We start from the raw sequence: 18,191 nt of genomic DNA on the forward strand, positions 1-18,191 counted from the left end.
GTGTTGTGTTGATACTACATTAGATAAACTTGTAATTAGGAACAATAAGAGGACTATCTACGTGTTAGATTTGGAACATTTAAAAACATTTAAAGTTACTCCTGAACTACTAAAACCACAAAAGTATAACTTTAAAAGCCTTTTAACTTATACTTGTGCTCACTCCTTCTCTCCGGCATGTATTAATCACGGCGAGGGACCCGCGCAGCGCTTTATATGGCTGTCAGAGCAGCAGCTGGTTTTCAGACCCACCGGGACCTCCGGGCCACCGGCTGCTCCCCGCCACCTGCCCGGCCACTCGGCTCCCATACGCGGCCACGACCTCCACCCAGAACCGAAGAGAAACGCGGTTGTTCTTTTCTATATTTAGTATTTTATTGTATTTTGTTTTTTTAACGTTACACACCTCAACCAGAAGAGGTGTGAACTAAGATATTACATTAATAAATTATTTTAAATTAAATTAATTACCACTGTAGTAACGTGTCGTAACGTTTCTTCTTCTCATAAGTTAACGTAACGTCACAAACCGCTCGCGCCGCTCGGGCTCGCGCCGGACCAACGGCCGCCCCGCGAGGCGGCACGAGGACAAGTTTCTGTCTATTTAAAAGGTGTCGGTGTCCGGTCTGTCACTCACCACATGTAGCTAGTCCCGTCCGGGGTCTCCTCTGCTGCATGGGTGTCGTCGGTGAGGCCAGGAGCGGGAAGCGGCGGACGGTTTGGGAGGAAGAGGAAGGAGAAGGAGACGAAGATGGAGGATAATGTGGCCGTTAGTCCGTTTGTTTGTTTGTTAATTCTCCGCCGTCGTCCCCCCCCCGCCCCCCAGCGGCAGCCTCGACCTCAACGCTCACTGGGCTCCACGCACAATGGCGAAGCGGAGCGGAGGAGGAGGAGGAGGAGGAGGAGGAGGAGGAGATGTGTCACCGAGGATCGCCCGTTAAGGCGGCACGAGCCGCCGTTAACACCACTTCCTGTGAGACCTTCAAAATAAAACCAGTTTCCGGGTTTGCGGAACTAATCTCTTGTTTTTTGTTGTTGTTGCTATTTTCACTATTTTATGTGCAGACAATATTTATTTTTTCACCAAAATATTGACTATGTATAACACTATCTGTTGTAATATACTTTATAGCACTTAATGGTATGTGTCCATTTTGATTAAGAAATTAAGAGATAAGAATTTGAATGCATTATCAAATATTGAAAACATGAAGTTATTGTATTTAAATAAATAATTCAACTGCTTGATCATTATACTATCGATTTATTCCAGTATCAATAAAGAGAACAAATAATAATACCAAGATGAATACATAAAATGGGAAAGAGTAATAAAATAAACACAAAATATGTTGGATTTAAATCACTAATTGATTAAATTAATACATACATATAATACTGAGTGCAGAGGTTATGAATAATATATTTTTTAAATATCATTGTCATACGTGTTTGACATCTTGGTCGAACCGAAATTATCGTGCAGCTTCGAGAATTATTTTCCTAAAAAGTGCATAAAGTATGAAGAAAGTAACCAATAGTTCAGCAATATGTTTGAATATTTTGCTATATAAAATTAATAATACATATAATACTAAATACTGTATATACTTGTTTAGGGAGGCAAACATAGAAAACAAGTCGGAATCTAAAGCTTTTAGTTTGAAGGCCAACTCGGAAGTGAGCATCATCCTCGTCTCACTGTGTTGAGCTTGACCAGCTCCTGCCGTGGTGTTCCCGGCATACCGACAGAATAATGGCACACTGTGGGACCCTTTGGAGACCCGTGATACTTGTACACAGGAGGACTCGCTGAAGGGCCGAGGAAGATGAAAACTTTTTTTAATGTTTTGAAAATTAAATGCAGATCCGGCTGGTTTTCCTTCCTTCATGGAAACAGCTGTAAAGACCGGCTGATCTCTGCAGCTCAGATGAAAAAGCTCTAAAATATGATCTAATGCTTTAAAAATATGATCCAATGCTGCCAATATCTTTTTGTTTTAAGATGATTTGTTCTGAGATGTGACCGCGAACAGCAAAACAATGCAAGTTAATATGTTGCATCTGATTTTGTCTTTCCACATTTTTCATCACGAAAAAGTACAACAACACAACATGTTGTCTCTAAGCACAAACAGTCAGAATTATGACAACTGGTAGAGGTCAGAGGTCAGGTGTGACTGTTAAAGTACTTTCTTTAATACAAAGTATTCTAAGTTTACTTTCCTAACTGTAGTGTAGCAAAGTGTCTCATTCTTTCTTGTTTCCGGCTACAAACAAATACAAACAATTTGATTTAAATCAATAAAACAAATGTCCTTCCATGGCGTTACGCTCATCCGGGGGAATTTAATAATTTAAAACTCTAAAAAATACATACATTTGTTCTTGTACTTTATTTTCTTCCCACTCTAACATATTTCTATGTTTCAGTGTTCATGCAATCTGTATAAACGTACGTGTATTTCATCTTCTTTCTGAAAACCGCCCCATTTAATAAGCGACTGTCACTTTAAGCAAAACCGCCCACCAAAGCCCAGTCTGTGCTCTGATTGGCTCGTAGAGAAAAACGTGCTGCACCTTGCCTCCTACTTTTTACCTTTAAAGTACAAACTGCAGCTGCCCTGACAGTGCATATTGCATGAATACATTAATTTGGGACATGCCAACTTCCTCATAACATTGCATCTTGAACTTTGACCCTCTTGTGGGTTTGAGGCCAGAAACCCCAAAATGTATGTCCACAAGAAAATGTGATTTGTTTCATGATATATGTCCGCTTTAAATAAAAAGAAATAGGATATGGTGAATTCTTTTTTTTTAAACACTTGTTTATTGAGTATTATTTAAATTCCTGTGTTTTCAGCTTTTGATTTAAGGTTTTCCTAAAAAAAGAATTTAAAAAACACGTTTGAGGAACATAGTTCACACGCTGGAGATGAAACGTCGTGCTTCACGACACCTTTAAAGGTTCATCAGCGCGTCAGTTTTTCTCACAGTGTCGCCTCACAGGGCCGCCTCCCTCATAGTAAATATCCTTCAACTCCACCAGGATCAAAGGTATATTTATATAAATATATACATATATATATATATGTATATATCCTGGTTTAAAAGGAGCTCTCCCTTCTCTCCTGCAGCTCAGTGTGATTATCCGTTTTCTTGCTTCTTGCCCCCGAGTGAGAAACCACAACTATGTGAAGCATCCCAGTTATCCAGCGATATTCACGCGGAGAAAACGAGTCACTTCCTGTCAACTGCGCTGAAAACTCGGAGGGAAAGTCCAAACTCTGACTTCAAGCTTCTTTCTTTTGTAGCTATCACTGATGAGATATTATTAGTTAGCTTGGTTGTCGTCGTCCCTTTGTTCCTCATTCATTTGACGGTTACAACGCTGAGCAACACCCACGTGTTGTTTATCTATTTATTTATTTGTGTTTTATGTTCAGTTACTGCATATATTCTGAGTTTCTTGTGAGTCTAGTGTAACTTTAGCTTACTACGTCTGAAGAAGAAGAAAGACCCAGTCTTGTTATTTCAGTGTATTTATTATATATATATATTTCAAATATTCTACATTTTGGACTTAAAATGTAGAATATAATATGTGTCATATTATTGCACTCATTTATTTAAACTATATCTTCGAGGAAAAGCTGTCCGATTTTAAAGAACAGCTTATAAGCACTTAGAAAATAACCTTTTTTAACAATAGGTTAATAGACGTGCACCTTAAAAAGCCCAAATAAATGCTCCAGCTTTGTCTAAAACAGCCTAAAATGAACCTCCATGATGAGCAGACATGGGGGTCAGGGCACCGGGGGAGAGAGCACGAAGAGCCACTGCGACCAACTCACAGTGGAGCGATGGGGGGGGGGGTTATAAATACCTGCAGGGCTGACACCCGGGAACAGGTGTGTGGATGGGCGGGGCGGTGACGTGGAGAGGAGGGGGAGGAGCCACAACGTTTTAAAAGAAGCCAAAAAACGTGAGTCCTAAATAGGTCAAAGTCCTCCTGATAATCGTATGAAATATAATGCCGTGTTAAAAAGTGAATTAAAGGAACAGTTTAGTTCATGACGATTGATTCTGGCGCCCCCTGTGGACGAATGCGGTACTGTCTCTGAGCCGTTAACTAAGATGGTAATTTCGTCGATTTCGTCTTTAAAAAACCCCTGAATGACTGAATGAAACTGATTTAAAGTTACGGTGTTTTTGTTTGATTCTTTATGCAGAAACTCAGATTTGTGGGTTAAATCGACTCGTCGGCAAAATCGTATCGCCGTTAGGAATTTCTAGAATGGAATAAATGAGTTATTTAAGTTATAACAAAACATCAGATTCTTTTGTCTGCACGGCGTTAACTCTTCATAATAACTCTTCATTTGTTATGTAACTGAAGCCGTCAGGTTAACGTGAAGAGAAAGTACAAAGCACCTCGACTTTGTACTTTGGACTAGTCTGTTCGTCTTGTGCTGCTACTGGTAATGAGGTGTGTGTGTGTGTGTGTGTACAGACAGCTGTGTGACACTGCAGGTTTGTTTCTCTTGCAGTCGTCAGTCTGATCAGCTGGTGAGGACTCACTGTGAAACTGAACTTCACACATAGACTCATAAGCACCCCCCCCCCCTCCCCGCACACACACCCTCCGCCTCCTGGGGTGAAAGACTTCGGTCTCTGCAGCTGTCACAGACGCCCCCCCCCCCTCCTCCCCACCATCATCACCCAGCAACCAGCTACAAACTCAGCCGGCAAACAGACCCCCCCCCCCCCCCCCCACACACACGATTCCACAATTGCTCCCTCCCATTCCTCCACACCAGATCTCTCCCCCCCCCTCTCTCTCTCTGGTGTGTTTTGTTTTGCAGCTGAAAGCAAACTGTGGGTTCAGCCTCATAAGAGATGAGAGATGGGGGGGTGGGGGGGAGGGGGAGGGGCCTCACGCTCCCTTCTTCCCTTTTTATTGCTGAGTTTAATGAGGGCGGACGGCTCCACACAGAAAACACTGAGTGAACACGAGACGTGTTCAGGTCCTTTAGTTCAGGAGCAAAGTACTAATACCACAAGTTAAAGTATTTAAGTATCCAAAAGTTAAAGTATTCACGGTGCAGTAAAAATGTTCTGCCTCCTATTATGTTTTTGTATTAATATTATGTACTTTTTGCTCCACTGCATTTGTCGGGTAACTTCAGTTTCTTCAGATTAATAATAATTAAAATATGACAAAATATATTACGGAATAAGACTTTATTGAACCATCTGTACGACAATTAGCTCCTCCCTTACCAGCTGCGACATTAAAGTTATTAACACATGAATAGATCAATAATTATAATCAGTAATATTACACAAACACAGACAAACCTTCAGCAGTCGATCAGCTGCAGTGACAACAGAAGACCATCAGCTGCTGTTTGCTGCCCCCTGCTGGCGCGGAGCTGGAACTTCAGGGGAGTTTAGTGTGTGTGTGTTGCTTGTTGTTTCACGTGATACTTCACACCCGTGTTGTTGTGTTGCTGTGTTGTGTACATGAAGTCGTGACGTAAGAGCACTGAAGCTTCACAGTCTATTTTCATACAAGACCCACATGCAATCATTTCATATTAAACTATTTTATTTAATAATGAATACTTATATTTCCCCTCCATATTATATCTTATATACCATACAGGATAATAACTCTATACTGTTGTACTGTTTTATTACATCGTGTATTTAGCATATTTCTATAACAAAACAAACAAATGCTATGTATCTTAATATTCTGGTGTAAGCTACAGGTGTCATATTACAGTCCATGTGCTGTGCTGCTACTCATGTGTGTGTGTGTGTCACTACATATGATATACAATATATTACAAATGTTTTCACCCATTCTTCACAAGTTTCATGTACTTATTTCTTACTTTAATTATCTATACTTATTTTTATTTGTATCTTTCAAAGTTTTCCTCGTTGGTATAAAAAGGGTAAACAACGTTCAGTGGAACACAAACAATATATTTTACTTTGTAAACTAATACTTTCATTGTCAGACAGCTGAAGCTTTTTATTTATTGACTTCAGTGAACATAACTTGTGTTTTTGCATTATTTAAGTCGCATGCATTAAAATTGCATTCATGTTTTCTTCTCGTCGCCTGAAGCGAGCGAAGAAATTATTGTAAACGTTTTTTCCCGACTGATTAAACGAATAAGAAGATAAACTGTAAAACTGATGTGAAACGTGACTTTCTTATCCTTGGGGGGAAGTTCAACTAAATTTAAGTTGCAAGTATATTTTCGTGAGGAGTTGAGCAGCCGCAGCAGCCTGAGTGACGGAGGTCAAAGGTCACCATTCCTCTGTTTATAGCTGACTGATAAAAGAATGAAGTGTGTGCACGAGGACAACAAAATAAAAACACCACGCGGACGAGCAGTTATCAAAGATCTCCTTCATTGTTGTTTTTTAATAGTAGACACCGTGCCACAAAAAATGTCCGCAGCCACAAATCACGTGTCGAGATGACTAACTCCAGCTATGCATCGTGTCTCTCGCCTCTCTCTACACACAATTTTGCAAATCACTTCTTACATTTATGTATAAATATATACAGTTTTCAGATTATCCTCGAGGCTGGGGGGGGGCGTGTTTTATCTTCTTCTCGTGGGTTGTGCTGTCGGTGGAGGATCAGAGGACACACGCGTCTCCCAATGCAGCACATGCTCATCGTACGGACCCAGCAGAGCCGAACACAGATACATTTATATACACACACAGGAATGTGGACCGCTGTCGTGCAATGTGGATTCATTACATAAGAGGGGGGGGGGGGGGGATACGCCGACAACACAAGAGCACCGAAGGCATGTACGCGCGTCGTGGAACTCTCCGGCCACAAAGGCACAGGGTCGGTCGGTTTGGAGTGATTTACTTTAAAGGGGGCGACGCGGTGAAGTCGGGGCGGCGACGGCGTCGGCCCGGCTCGCCCGCCCCTCCCCCGGTGGGGCAGCGCCGCCCGTTTCCCCCCAACGTGCATGATGCTGGTTTTCTTTCAAGCATGTGCTTCATTTTTGTATTTTTTGGAGAAATGGGGTAAGAGGAGAAGCGGGGCAAAAGTCGCGAAATAAAACAGTGCGGGGGAGGGGGGGGGGGACGACTTGTCTTTCTTTCTTTTTTTTATACCCCTTCTGGGTTGTTTTCTTGTTGTTGTTTTTTTAGAAAAGTGACTCATTTCGCAAAAAACAAACAAAAAAAGGCAGAGCGGGGGGGCAGAGAAACACAAAAGAAGAAGCTGAATAAGTGTTTTTGTTTTTCTTTCATTGGTTAACTTCACACACTTGTTAAAAATTTTATACATTTATTTTTTTTACGAGTGTGTTTTGGTAAAGTAAGAAAAGATGAACCGCCCCGTGTCTGTGTGTGTGTGTGTGTGTGTGTGTGTGTGTCTGTGTTCTGGTGGGCTTACCGTCCTATTGCTGACTTAAAGGGCGGAAAGGGATTCTTACAAACCGGTCCACTCAAAAGTCTCCTCCTCCTCCTCCTCCTCTTTCCCTCCCTCTCTGCTTCTCTTTCCCTGTGGTGACATCGAGACTGGTCGTGGGGTCGGGGGGGTCGTGGCTGTTGTTTATCTTTCTGTTTCTCGGGTGGCCTCAGCAGCAGCCTCCGGACGAGGTGTTGACCGGCTTGCTCTGGATCTTCACGTTGGACTTCTCCGAGGATCCGGCCGTGGCCCCGGGGCCCATCCTCTTCTTGATCTCGGCCGCCATGGTCATGAAGGCCTGCTCCACGTTGGTGGCGCTCTTGGCGCTCGTCTCCAGGAACGGGATGCCCAAGGTGTCGGCGAATTCCTGGCGAGCGGGAAGAATTAATTTCAGTCAGTCAGTCAAGTTATTATTTATTTAGATTTTTAATATGTAGGTATGCAAGTTTAATTAAATGAGGGCCTGCATGTGCTTTATGTATTTATATATATATATATATACACACACACGTGTGTAGGTATAGGCACGCTATCCCTTATTTATGTTTATATATATATTATTTATATTTTCCATTTTGTATGATTATGTGCATTTGTGTGGACTTCTTTTCTTTTTATCTAGAAAATTAAATAAGAAAAGAAAAAAAAAGTAAGTCAAGAGCTACATTTTTTTGATTAAATGGGGAAAAATAAGAGTATTTTATATTGACGAGTGCTTACGTAAACTTGTATGAACCAATTTAAAATAATAACATGTCCGTACATGAATTAATCTGCAACTGTCAGCGAAGCCCACGGTTTATTTTACTCTTGTGTGAACTGCAAAAAGATTAATATTGTAGAATTTGAGTTCATATTCGCTCGCTCTATTCAATAAAGATATCTAGATGTATGATTTGATCAGGGATATGAGACGATAACTTAACCGGCACTAAACCGACCGCGCTTAACTTCTAACTGTGTCATTTTGTTTCATGAGTCATGAACCAGTTTTGTTGTGGCCGACGCCTCCGATGAGCAGATCTTTTGTTATTCATTAGAAATACTCGTGTGAAAAGGTTCCAGGACGCGATGTTGAGACTCCGCCTTTAACCTCATTTTGTGGGCGGGATCAGCAAACATCACGGCCGGAATTACACGAGTCAATACTTGTATAGATATAAATACACAGAACCCAAATACAGGGTTCATACACAAGTTGAACAATGGGTTTCCAGGACTTTAAACCACATTTCCATGAGCAAACATTTTGTGAAATCTCCGTGTAGACACGAGTGTAAACCTTAAATGACAAAAATTAATAGACAATCGTTTCATTAAAAAGAAAAAACATTTATATAAATGTTTGTTCTTTTAAATCAAACATATGAATATAACAAATTTCCATGACTTTTAAAAAAACATTTGGAAATTAAATATTTTTCAAGGTCCTTCCAGGCATGGAAATAAACATTTTTTAAATTCAATGACTTTTCCAGGTTTACCATGACCATGATTAAGGCGCCTATCATACCCCCCCCCCTCCCCCACACACCGATATCAGCAACAAAGCCCCCCCACTCATCAGAATGCCAAGGCCGTGAGAGCGCGGCGAGTCAGCGAGTTATTATCTTCTAGCGCCGGACATGTACTTGGACAAAGTGTTTCAAATGAACCCGTTTCACAACAAAAGAGGGGGGAGGGGGTGGTCTCTCGCTCACCTTCGCCGTGGTGTAGTCCACCACCTTCTTCGTCGTGAGGTCACACTTGTTGCCGACGAGCAGCTTGTTGACGTTCTCGCTGGCGTAGCGGTCGATCTCCTGCAGCCACTGTTTGATGTTGTTGAAGGACTCCTGAGGACGAGAGAGACGGGCGATCAACACAAACCGTTTCAGTCGGGAAATCAAGAGGACTGGTGGAGGAACTGCTGACGGAGGAACTGCTGACGGAGCAGCGACGCCCCGAAAACCATGAATATGTGATACACTTTGATACAGAAATCAGTGGCAGATAATGAGGTGTGTGTGTGTCAGATATAAATATATATAAAAATAATAAAAACATTGTTTAAATTATTAGAATATATATATAAATTAAAAGTATGTATATATATAAAAAGATATATAAATAATAAAAAAGGACAGTATACATACATATATGTATACTGTCCTTTTTTAAATTATTCTTATTTACACATAATATATATATAGAGATTTTTTATATACATTATTTTATTTTTACATATGTATATATATGTGCCACTGTACTTAAAAAAAACATTTTTAATCAAAAGTGTTTGTTAATGTTTTGACTCAAAACAGTGATAGAAACAAATTATAATCTATGTTCACAAAACTTTTAGTCTTTATTTTATTTGTTATCATCTAAATTGTGGTTGATTGATGTCATTTAAATACATTGACTAGCTGAGATGTATATATAGTTTATATACTGGATGTCGCTTTATTTAATTCCTTTGTAGGCGTTTTCTATTTAATGTAGAACAATATATCTGTGTGGAGCTTTTCATGTTTTATCTACAGTGTCGTTCTTCTCATGTTTGCATTTCCTTTGCTCCGTTTTCACCCTTTTTGTTTCGTTACCTTGGATATCTTATTATTAAACACTCATTGGAGTGACTCGGGTTCTTTTGTTCTCACGGACATTAAAGATCGGCGCTGACCTGATCCGTGACGTCGTACACCACGATGATGCCGTGGGCTCCTCTGTAGTAGCTGGACGTGATGGTGCGGAACCGCTCCTGGCCGGCCGTGTCCCACTGAGGAAGACGAGCAGACGACATTAGTCCAACAGGTTCATCGCCACGTTGATAGTTTTTCTTTTTTTACGGCTCTTCTTACAATCTGAAGTTTTATGGTCTTCCCGTCCAGCTCGATGGTCCTGATCTTGAAGTCCACGCCGATGGTACTAATGTAACTCTCTGTGTACGTGTCATCCTAGGATAAAACACACACACACACACACACGCACACAGGTGTGACACCAGCAGGTTATCAGCCACCGTCGTACGAGCCTGTTGGGTAACGGCGGCCGACACTTACTGCAAACCGGAGAAGGAGACATGACTTTCCGACACCAGAATCACCGATCAGCAGCAGCTTGAATAAATAATCACTGTGAGGGTAGAGGGGGGGAAGAGAGAGAGAATTAGATATAAAACAACAATTAAAAAGCCTGCTAGGCACTTCATCACGTCACGTGAGACTAAATGTTTGGTCAGATCCTTACACAATGTTTCCTTTGATCAGATATTATCTTTATTAAAAAATGAGTTAGTTATTGGATTGATGGTCTTATGTAGTTTTTAAAATTATTTTATCAAATGTAAAATAATGTGCGCATAAAATGAGTGAATGCTCTTTTGGTTCTGCGATTAGGTGTCGAAGTGACATTAAAGTCCCAGTTCAGACTGCAAAAGTTGAGACTGCAAAAGAAAGAGTGTTTTTGCAGATCGACTAAACCGTCATTTAAAGAAAATTAGGAAGAATTTGCCCGGCGACTCTTTGGTCCGAGCAACGACCCAAAACATATTTCCTTTAATATGATATTAAGTGGAGATATAAATGTTTCGCATTTGATGTAATCTCTTTATTAACATTTATGGTAATACAATGTTTGTTTCAGCACTAAATAGAAAGATATCACAATAAATATTATATGTATTCCTGCACCCTCAGCGCCATTGAACTGTTGTCTTACAGTCTAATAGTGACGTTGTTGTATATAGGAATGGGAGCGGCGTAGATTTGGGTTCTGGACTGTTGGTTGGTCAAAACAAGCAGATGGAAGACGTCACTATAAAAGGTCTAAGAAATTATGATTATTGTTTCCTATTCGAGAGTAAACAACTCATCCATCATCGAAACGATCAAGAGATTCGTTAATATTATGAGCATTTGTTAGCTGCTGATCTTAGGCAGAGCGGTATTGAACTAAGAATATTCATGTATTGTACTTGGGTAGAATTTGGGGTGTATTTTAACTTTACGAGTATTTTTCACGTTCATGGTGACTTTATATTTCTAATCCACTTCATCTGGGAGGTAAATATTGTACATTAACAAAAAACAACTAAAACTCGACCAAGGGGGGAAACAATGAATTTCAATAAATTACTATCACATGAGCAGTGTATAAAGTGAATTAAACAATGAAACCTTTATCTGCACGTGATAAACAAAGTAATCCAATGACAAGAATCCAATAATATCACGTGACTGAGAATGGAGCCGCTCTGCATTATAAGCACTTTTACTTGTAATATATTTTTTTATTGATTTGCTCATTTATTGCGTGATAATATCTTTCATTTTAACTAAATCCACTAATCCCAAACGATTCACACCGAATTTAACGCCACATCTTCATCTTCATCATTTCAAGTAACTTCCTGTTTGCGCTGGATGGATTAGTTACACCGAAACCACCGATAAACTCACTCCGGATCGGTGGAGAGACACCGACTGGCTTCGCGATTACCGATATGACCGTGAACTCTGACGCCGTCACGACTTGTCGGAGTGTCAATAACAAAATGCCCAGCAGCGTTCGGTGTCGCGGTGGAACCGGGGACCGTGTTAACTGGAGACTTTCAGCCGCGCGCGCGCGCTGTTGTCGTAGTTAAGACAGCTGTTGGAAACAGTAACATCATACGTGTTGTATGTGATATGACATGTGTTCGAGACAGCTGTCCTAACTACGACAACAACGGACACGTACGGCTAAAAGTCGCCAGTGAACACGGTCGCCTGTTCCACCGTAACACCGGTTATCGCTCCGTTAGCTTCGTCCGTCAGCTAGCTCGATTCCTTTCCTTCGTTTTCTCTCTAAAAGCCACGATAACTGAGCTCGTGAACATCGCGGCGGACGCAAGAAAAAAAATATCGTCTCGTTTAATCGGCTTTCCGTGGACCAGAAACTGCTGACACACGAGAACGGGAAGGCTGTCAGTCCGGAGTGCGTACGCCAGCTAGCTTCGTCCCGGAGACAAAGCAGCTGACGGGTTAGCTTAGCTGTTAGCTTCTGACAGCTCGACCGGTCAGAATCGACATTAAAAACAAAAAAGCCACACTTACTATTCGGGATTCATCTTCGTCTACAGATTATGAACTGTTGTTACTGCGAATGCTGCTGGACTTCGTCGCGGATTAACCTTTAAAGCTGGCCGTGTATTTATTTTTTCCGTTAAGAACTGGCTAAACTGGTTGTCGCAGCCAGAACAGCATAATCGAATCAAATATGGCTGTCAGGCGATACCTACCCGGAAATAACAGCCGCTAAGAATTGTGGGAAGTGTAGTTTTGGGACGAGATGGGCGTTTACCGTCGATGTTTACGTGGAAGAAGTCAATAGTCTTTAAAGTGATGTAGAAAAATGTGATTTAAAAGGTAAAAGCATGATTGTTTATATCAGGATTTATTTTATATGGAATTCCATATTATAATTGAAAATTTAACTTGAATAAAAGTATGTTTGAATAATCTGGAAAATGTATTTAAAGCATCAAGAGTATAAAAAGGTCCCCTGTGACTGGTTTATTCTTATATATTTGATAATTAAATGATTAATATTCATGTAAAAGCTGGATTTTACTATTATAGTTGATTCAGCTGGAGCTCATTTTTAACTATTAACTTTTTTTTTGACGATGGATTAATCTGCAGATTATTTTCTCTTTTAAACAGTTAAAATAGGGAGACATTCCGTCTCAGAGCCCAAAGTGGCACCTTCACAATGTTTGTTTTGGCCAAACCTCAACATTATGACTAAAGCATTTCCATTATTAACATTATTAAAAGGAACAGCACCAAATCTTCACATTTGTGAAACTGAAAACTTGAAATGTTTTTACAGGTAAAATACATTGTACCTTTAAAATAGTTTCCATTTTCTGTCAATTAACTAATGGTTTCAGATGGATAAACTGTATCAAAATATATATTTCAGAAAGCCTTGTTTTGTTTGTAAACTTCTTTTATTTTGATAGACACATAATACAATTTATTTATCATGAAACACAACTTCTGTGTCAACCAGGCTTTACTTTTCTGTTTGATGCTCAAGTTAATCAATCATGTTTACAGGTTTCTTTGATTCATAAGTCATCTCAATAATATTCACAAAACAAATCAAAGTTTTCAAACTACTTTTCAGACCAAAAAGACATGTGTATTTATTCGATATATGTAGTTAATAACACAATAAGACATACTGCACTCTGTAAAGACTTTATAAATGTAATAGGCCTCAATCTTAATGAAGCTTCATGTTTTCTGTGTTGAACATCAGAACTAATTAAGGTGATTTACTCAAAGTCAAAGTTCAGCTTCATGTATTTGGTGTCTGTAAAGAAGGATCTTTCTTCTGGAAGTGGAAATAAATGTCTTAGATTTAACAACGGTTTGAATTGATATTCTACATATAATGTGTCATGATGCAGAGTTTAAGAAATTAATATGTTTATATGTAACGGGATACATTTAATAATGAAGTGTAAATCAATCACCACAGTAAACAGTAAAATGAAAAGTTAAGCTGCATTATATTCACACCAAATTATTCACTTCAATGAAGAAAATCATTACAATAACCAAAGAGAGTGATTAGTTTACTCCAACAGGAGAGATGATCAGAGGAGCAGAGTTTATACTTTTTTTTATTTAAATGGTTTATTTAATAAGGGACAGTGCACATTGATAAAAACATTGCAGTAAATGTGCCAGAGTTAGCCAAGAGGCTATTTTTCATCTGTAGTCCCAATGTTGCTGATGTTAAGAACAAACCTAAAAACATAAGATTGCAAATACAATCTACAGATAAAGCAAATAAAATAGGGGAGAACAATGTTAAAATGGACAGAATAAAAACATAATGTCAGAGATACAACATAAAAGCTTACAGACTAAATGTGACATACAGGTGAACGACAAGAGAAGACACGCAGGTGGAGTAAACGACCGACCAGCAAGTCAAGACATACAGAGACCGGACAACAGACAGACAACAACTGACAGACAGACAAAATGAAAGTCCAACCTGGACAGATGGAGGAGGTAGTTACAGTCTAGTGCTGACAGAGCTGGGTAGTAATGTACCATTTCTTTGTTTCTGCTTTAAAAGAGTTGAATGATTGTAGCTCTCTGATAGATACTGGAATGCAGTTCCAGTCAACTGCTGCTTGTACTGAGAAAGCAGCATGACTAAAAGCACTTTTCCTGAGAGGGACGATACAATCCTCTTGCTGCACCTCTTGTGAGCCGATATCCAGTTCGTGTGGTGACAAATTGTTTGAGAGGAGGAGAGGTCAATCCATGTATGATTTTGTACATCAGACAGACGTGCACATATTTAATCAAGTTATCCCAACTAAGCAAGTTGTATTTTTAGAATAGGACAGTGATGAGACAGAACTTTTTTTATCAAGAGTTTTGAGTGTACGCTTGTATAATGACTGTAATGGTTTGAGCGTAGTGGCACTAGCATGTGACCAGGTTGTTAAACAGTAGGTGATATGGGAAATAACCATTGAATGCATGAATGTTTTAGCTGCCTCTGTTGACATGTAGTTGCGCGAGAATCGGAAATTGGATAGATTGAATTTTACCCGATTACAAACTTTTTCACCTGTGATTTGAAAGACAGATTTGAATCAAAAGTACTCCCAGGTACTTGTATTCAGATACAACCTTTAGCCTCTCCCAGATACAAAAACATCCGGTTCTACACTATCAGTTTCTTTTGGTAAAAAACATACACACAGTTTTGGATATATTGAGTTGTAAACAACATTGCGTTAACCAAGTAGTCACATTAGCCATGGATGTAGTGAGTTCTTTTGCTACATCTCCCAAATTGCTGCCATGCAGATAAATGACGGTGTCATCGGCATACATTTGAATATTGGAATGAGGACAAACTGATGGCAGATCATTAATATATAAGGAAAATAATAATGGGCCCAGGACAGATCCTTGTGGGACACCTGTGGACAAGCGGAGGGCAGCGGATTGATGTTTTTGAATTTGGACAGACTGTGACCTATTAAGCAAATATGATTCCATCCATTTAAGTGTACCTGAGGAGAAGTTGTAACTGTGCAATTTGGACAAAAGAATACTATGATTTACAGTGTCAAATGCCTTCTTGAGATCAAGATACACAGCTCCAACAACACCCCCTTTGTCCAGTAGAAATTTTATTTTTTCGGTAAAGAAACAGGTGGCCGTCTCAGTGGAATAATTGGCTCTAAAGCCGAATTGCATTGGATGAAGGGCAAAGGGACTGTTTTTCAAATGGCAGATCATTTGCTCAGCTACCAACTTCTCTGCAACTTTTGATATTGTAGGCAGGATACTGATTGGTCTGTAATTAGAGGGAGAAAGGCGATCTCCTTCTTTAAATACTGGAATAACAGCAGCCGACTTCCAAACACTGGGAAACATGTTCTGAGAGATTGAGAGATAACGACCAGGACCGAAGAATGGGAGGAGTTTCTCCTTGAAGGAGCAGCCAGTAAAGGAGTAGATGAGAGCTGCAGCTTCTACGTCATAGAAGGGATCTGGATCTAGATGATCTCTTGAGTTTCAGCCTCTGTCTTCTGCAGCTCCACCTTCTTTCCTTCACATTCTTGTTTCAGAGGAACAACATTGTGCATCTTGTGGTCCAACACAGTGCAGAGCATGCAGACACACGTCTGGTCGGTCCTACAGAACAGCTCCAGAGGTTTATCGTGCTTCAGACACATCCTGTCTTCCAGGTTCTCCACAGGGTCCATCAGCTGATGTCTCTTCAGGCGTGAAGCTGTCAGGTGAGGCTCCAGGTGAGTCTCACAGTAGGAGGCCAGACACACCAGGCAGGACTTCAGGGCCTTCAGTTTGGTTCCAGTGCAGACGTCACAGGGAACTTCTCCTGGTCTGGACTCTTGTTGCTCTGAGCTTTCTGGCTTTTCTGGCTTTCTGGCTTTCTGGCTTTCTGACTTTCTGCTGAGCCGGCAGAAAGCCAGAAACATCAGACATGGGGGTGTATCTATGTACCAGTTCAGGTCTTTTCATGAAAACCTCGTGACACAGTGGTCACACCTTATGGTTTTTGTTGTTCCAGTGATCAGTGATGCACTTTTTGCAGAAGTAGTGTCCACATGGTGTGCTGACTGGATCAGTGAACACATCCAGACAGATTTGGCACAAAAACACATCTTCAGACAGCAGAAAGTGTGCAGCAGCCATATCTACACCCAGAGAGCACAACACAAATAAACAAATTCATACTAATATTAATATAAACCAATACAAACATATTTTTGTGTTTGATCAAACTTTTGGGGAGAAGATGATTTGTTTTCCTCAAACAATTGTAACACAAGCTTAAACTCAATTGAGGACCCATGGTAGCTCAACTATTTGACATGTTATGAAAAGGGAACAACATATCGTCTCCATAAAGCTGAAGATGTGTGTCAATTCCGCTTATTGCAACGTAAATATAAGTTGTGCTCACCTGTGTTTGCTGTGCTGTTGAAATAGACGCGATGATCTCAATTTGTCTCAACTGCTGTCGCTCTGACAAAGCGCTCAGTTAATTTGTTCGTGCGACGTTGTAACAGGTAGAACCACATGCCGATCGGTGGAGTCACCTGGAATTACCCTCCGGAGGCTAATCAGAGCTCTGAGGATGGGATCGATAATAAGGAACCTCTTTCTGCCAGACAAAAAAGCACCGACACCCACGATAAACAGTAAATTAAATCAAAATGCCAATGTCTCTGGTCGTCGGTGAGCATGTTAATGCTGCCATCAACCAGCCACCAGAGTTTTATTTTACGGTACAGACATGTAACTTGCTACAGACGGGTATTTTGATCTTGTTTTTCAACCGATATCCACGATGCTGTTGTCAGGCTGCATTGATTGATTGATTGATTGATTGATTGATTGATATATTTATTTGTCGTTTGCCAGAGTACAGGTACAAAAGCATCGAAATTACAAGAAAGGGTGGATGAAAGATTACAGCATAACATGAGGGAAGAAGGCGAGAAAAAACACCAACCCCCCGACTATGCCCCGAGAGGGGTACAGTGTGGGAGCAGGAAAAAAACACCTTAGCACATAAGCACATACATTTTAGACATGACTTGCAACAAGTAGGAAGGGGGGAGGGGAGGTAATCCAACAACTGGGTGATCTAAGCCCATCCATTGGGGGCAGAAGGTAACCAGCACCGACAAGCAGCCAGCCGGTCCGCCAACACAGCAGCGCCAGCACAGCCCCGTCCGGTCACACTGGGGGTGAAAAGCAGGCGAAGGCGTGGGATGGGGGGAGGGGGGTAGTGAATGCGAATCAGTATTATTGAAAGTTCGTGTGTGCGTGTTCTGGTATGTCGTCCTCCCCCAGGCCACAACAGACAGAGTTCTCAGTCCACAAGATGGTCGTTGCCATGGAGATAGCCTTGAAAGGTCCTGGGAGAAAAACAACCACAGGTGTCTGTGGATAGGGGGAAGGGAATGAGAGAGATTCTCGTTTCAGTGATCTTCGGGGGAGTTGTTGTTCCAGTAACGGCCTTGGCCAAGGCCCGTCCGGGTAAGGGAGCCAGCAGATAAGATTGGGATTGTTTGGTCTTCCAGTAGCTGCATTTTTTGCGCAACCACTATTCCTCCATCTTCCTCCCGTTTGCCAATAGAATTTCAAATCGATCCACTTTCATTTGCAGAGCCGTCAGCTTCTCCACGATG

General features: G+C 40.7%; 2 protein-coding genes across 2 annotated transcripts in view; both read right to left on the bottom strand.

The window, feature by feature from the left end:
• Positions 1-886, bottom strand: part of LOC130189563 (SERTA domain-containing protein 2-like) — a 10,630-nt gene extending 9,744 nt beyond the window's left edge. Inside the window, exon 1 of the mRNA XM_056408431.1 lies at positions 638-886. The gene's annotated coding sequence lies outside the window, so the exon portion shown is untranslated. The remainder of the gene's footprint in view (positions 1-637) is intronic.
• A 5,527-nt stretch (positions 887-6,413) lies between these two features.
• Positions 6,414-12,686, bottom strand: rab1aa (RAB1A, member RAS oncogene family a). Its single transcript, XM_056408440.1, has 6 exons — positions 12,538-12,686; positions 10,504-10,576; positions 10,303-10,398; positions 10,125-10,220; positions 9,163-9,294; positions 6,414-7,829 (listed from the first exon to the last, which is right to left on the bottom strand). The coding sequence occupies exons 1-6, from the start codon at positions 12,549-12,551 to the stop codon at positions 7,632-7,634; spliced, it is 609 nt and encodes a 202-aa protein (XP_056264415.1). The 5' UTR covers positions 12,552-12,686; the 3' UTR covers positions 6,414-7,631.
• Positions 12,687-18,191: the final 5,505 nt, after the last annotated feature.

This window comes from Pseudoliparis swirei, chromosome 24, assembly GCF_029220125.1.
Source record: "Pseudoliparis swirei isolate HS2019 ecotype Mariana Trench chromosome 24, NWPU_hadal_v1, whole genome shotgun sequence".
Taxonomy (NCBI): domain Eukaryota; kingdom Metazoa; phylum Chordata; class Actinopteri; order Perciformes; family Liparidae; genus Pseudoliparis; species Pseudoliparis swirei.

What these genes read in the sequence shown, in the direction of transcription:
- rab1aa (XM_056408440.1), bottom strand. An exon ending in GTCTCCTTCTCCGGTTTGCA is followed by an intron (nt 10,399 to 10,503) that starts GTAAGTGTCGGC and finishes GTTTTATCCTAG; the next exon opens with GATGACACGTACACAGAGAG. An exon ending in TGGACTACACCACGGCGAAG is followed by an intron (nt 7,830 to 9,162) that starts GTGAGCGAGAGA and finishes CCCGCTCGCCAG; the next exon opens with GAATTCGCCGACACCTTGGG.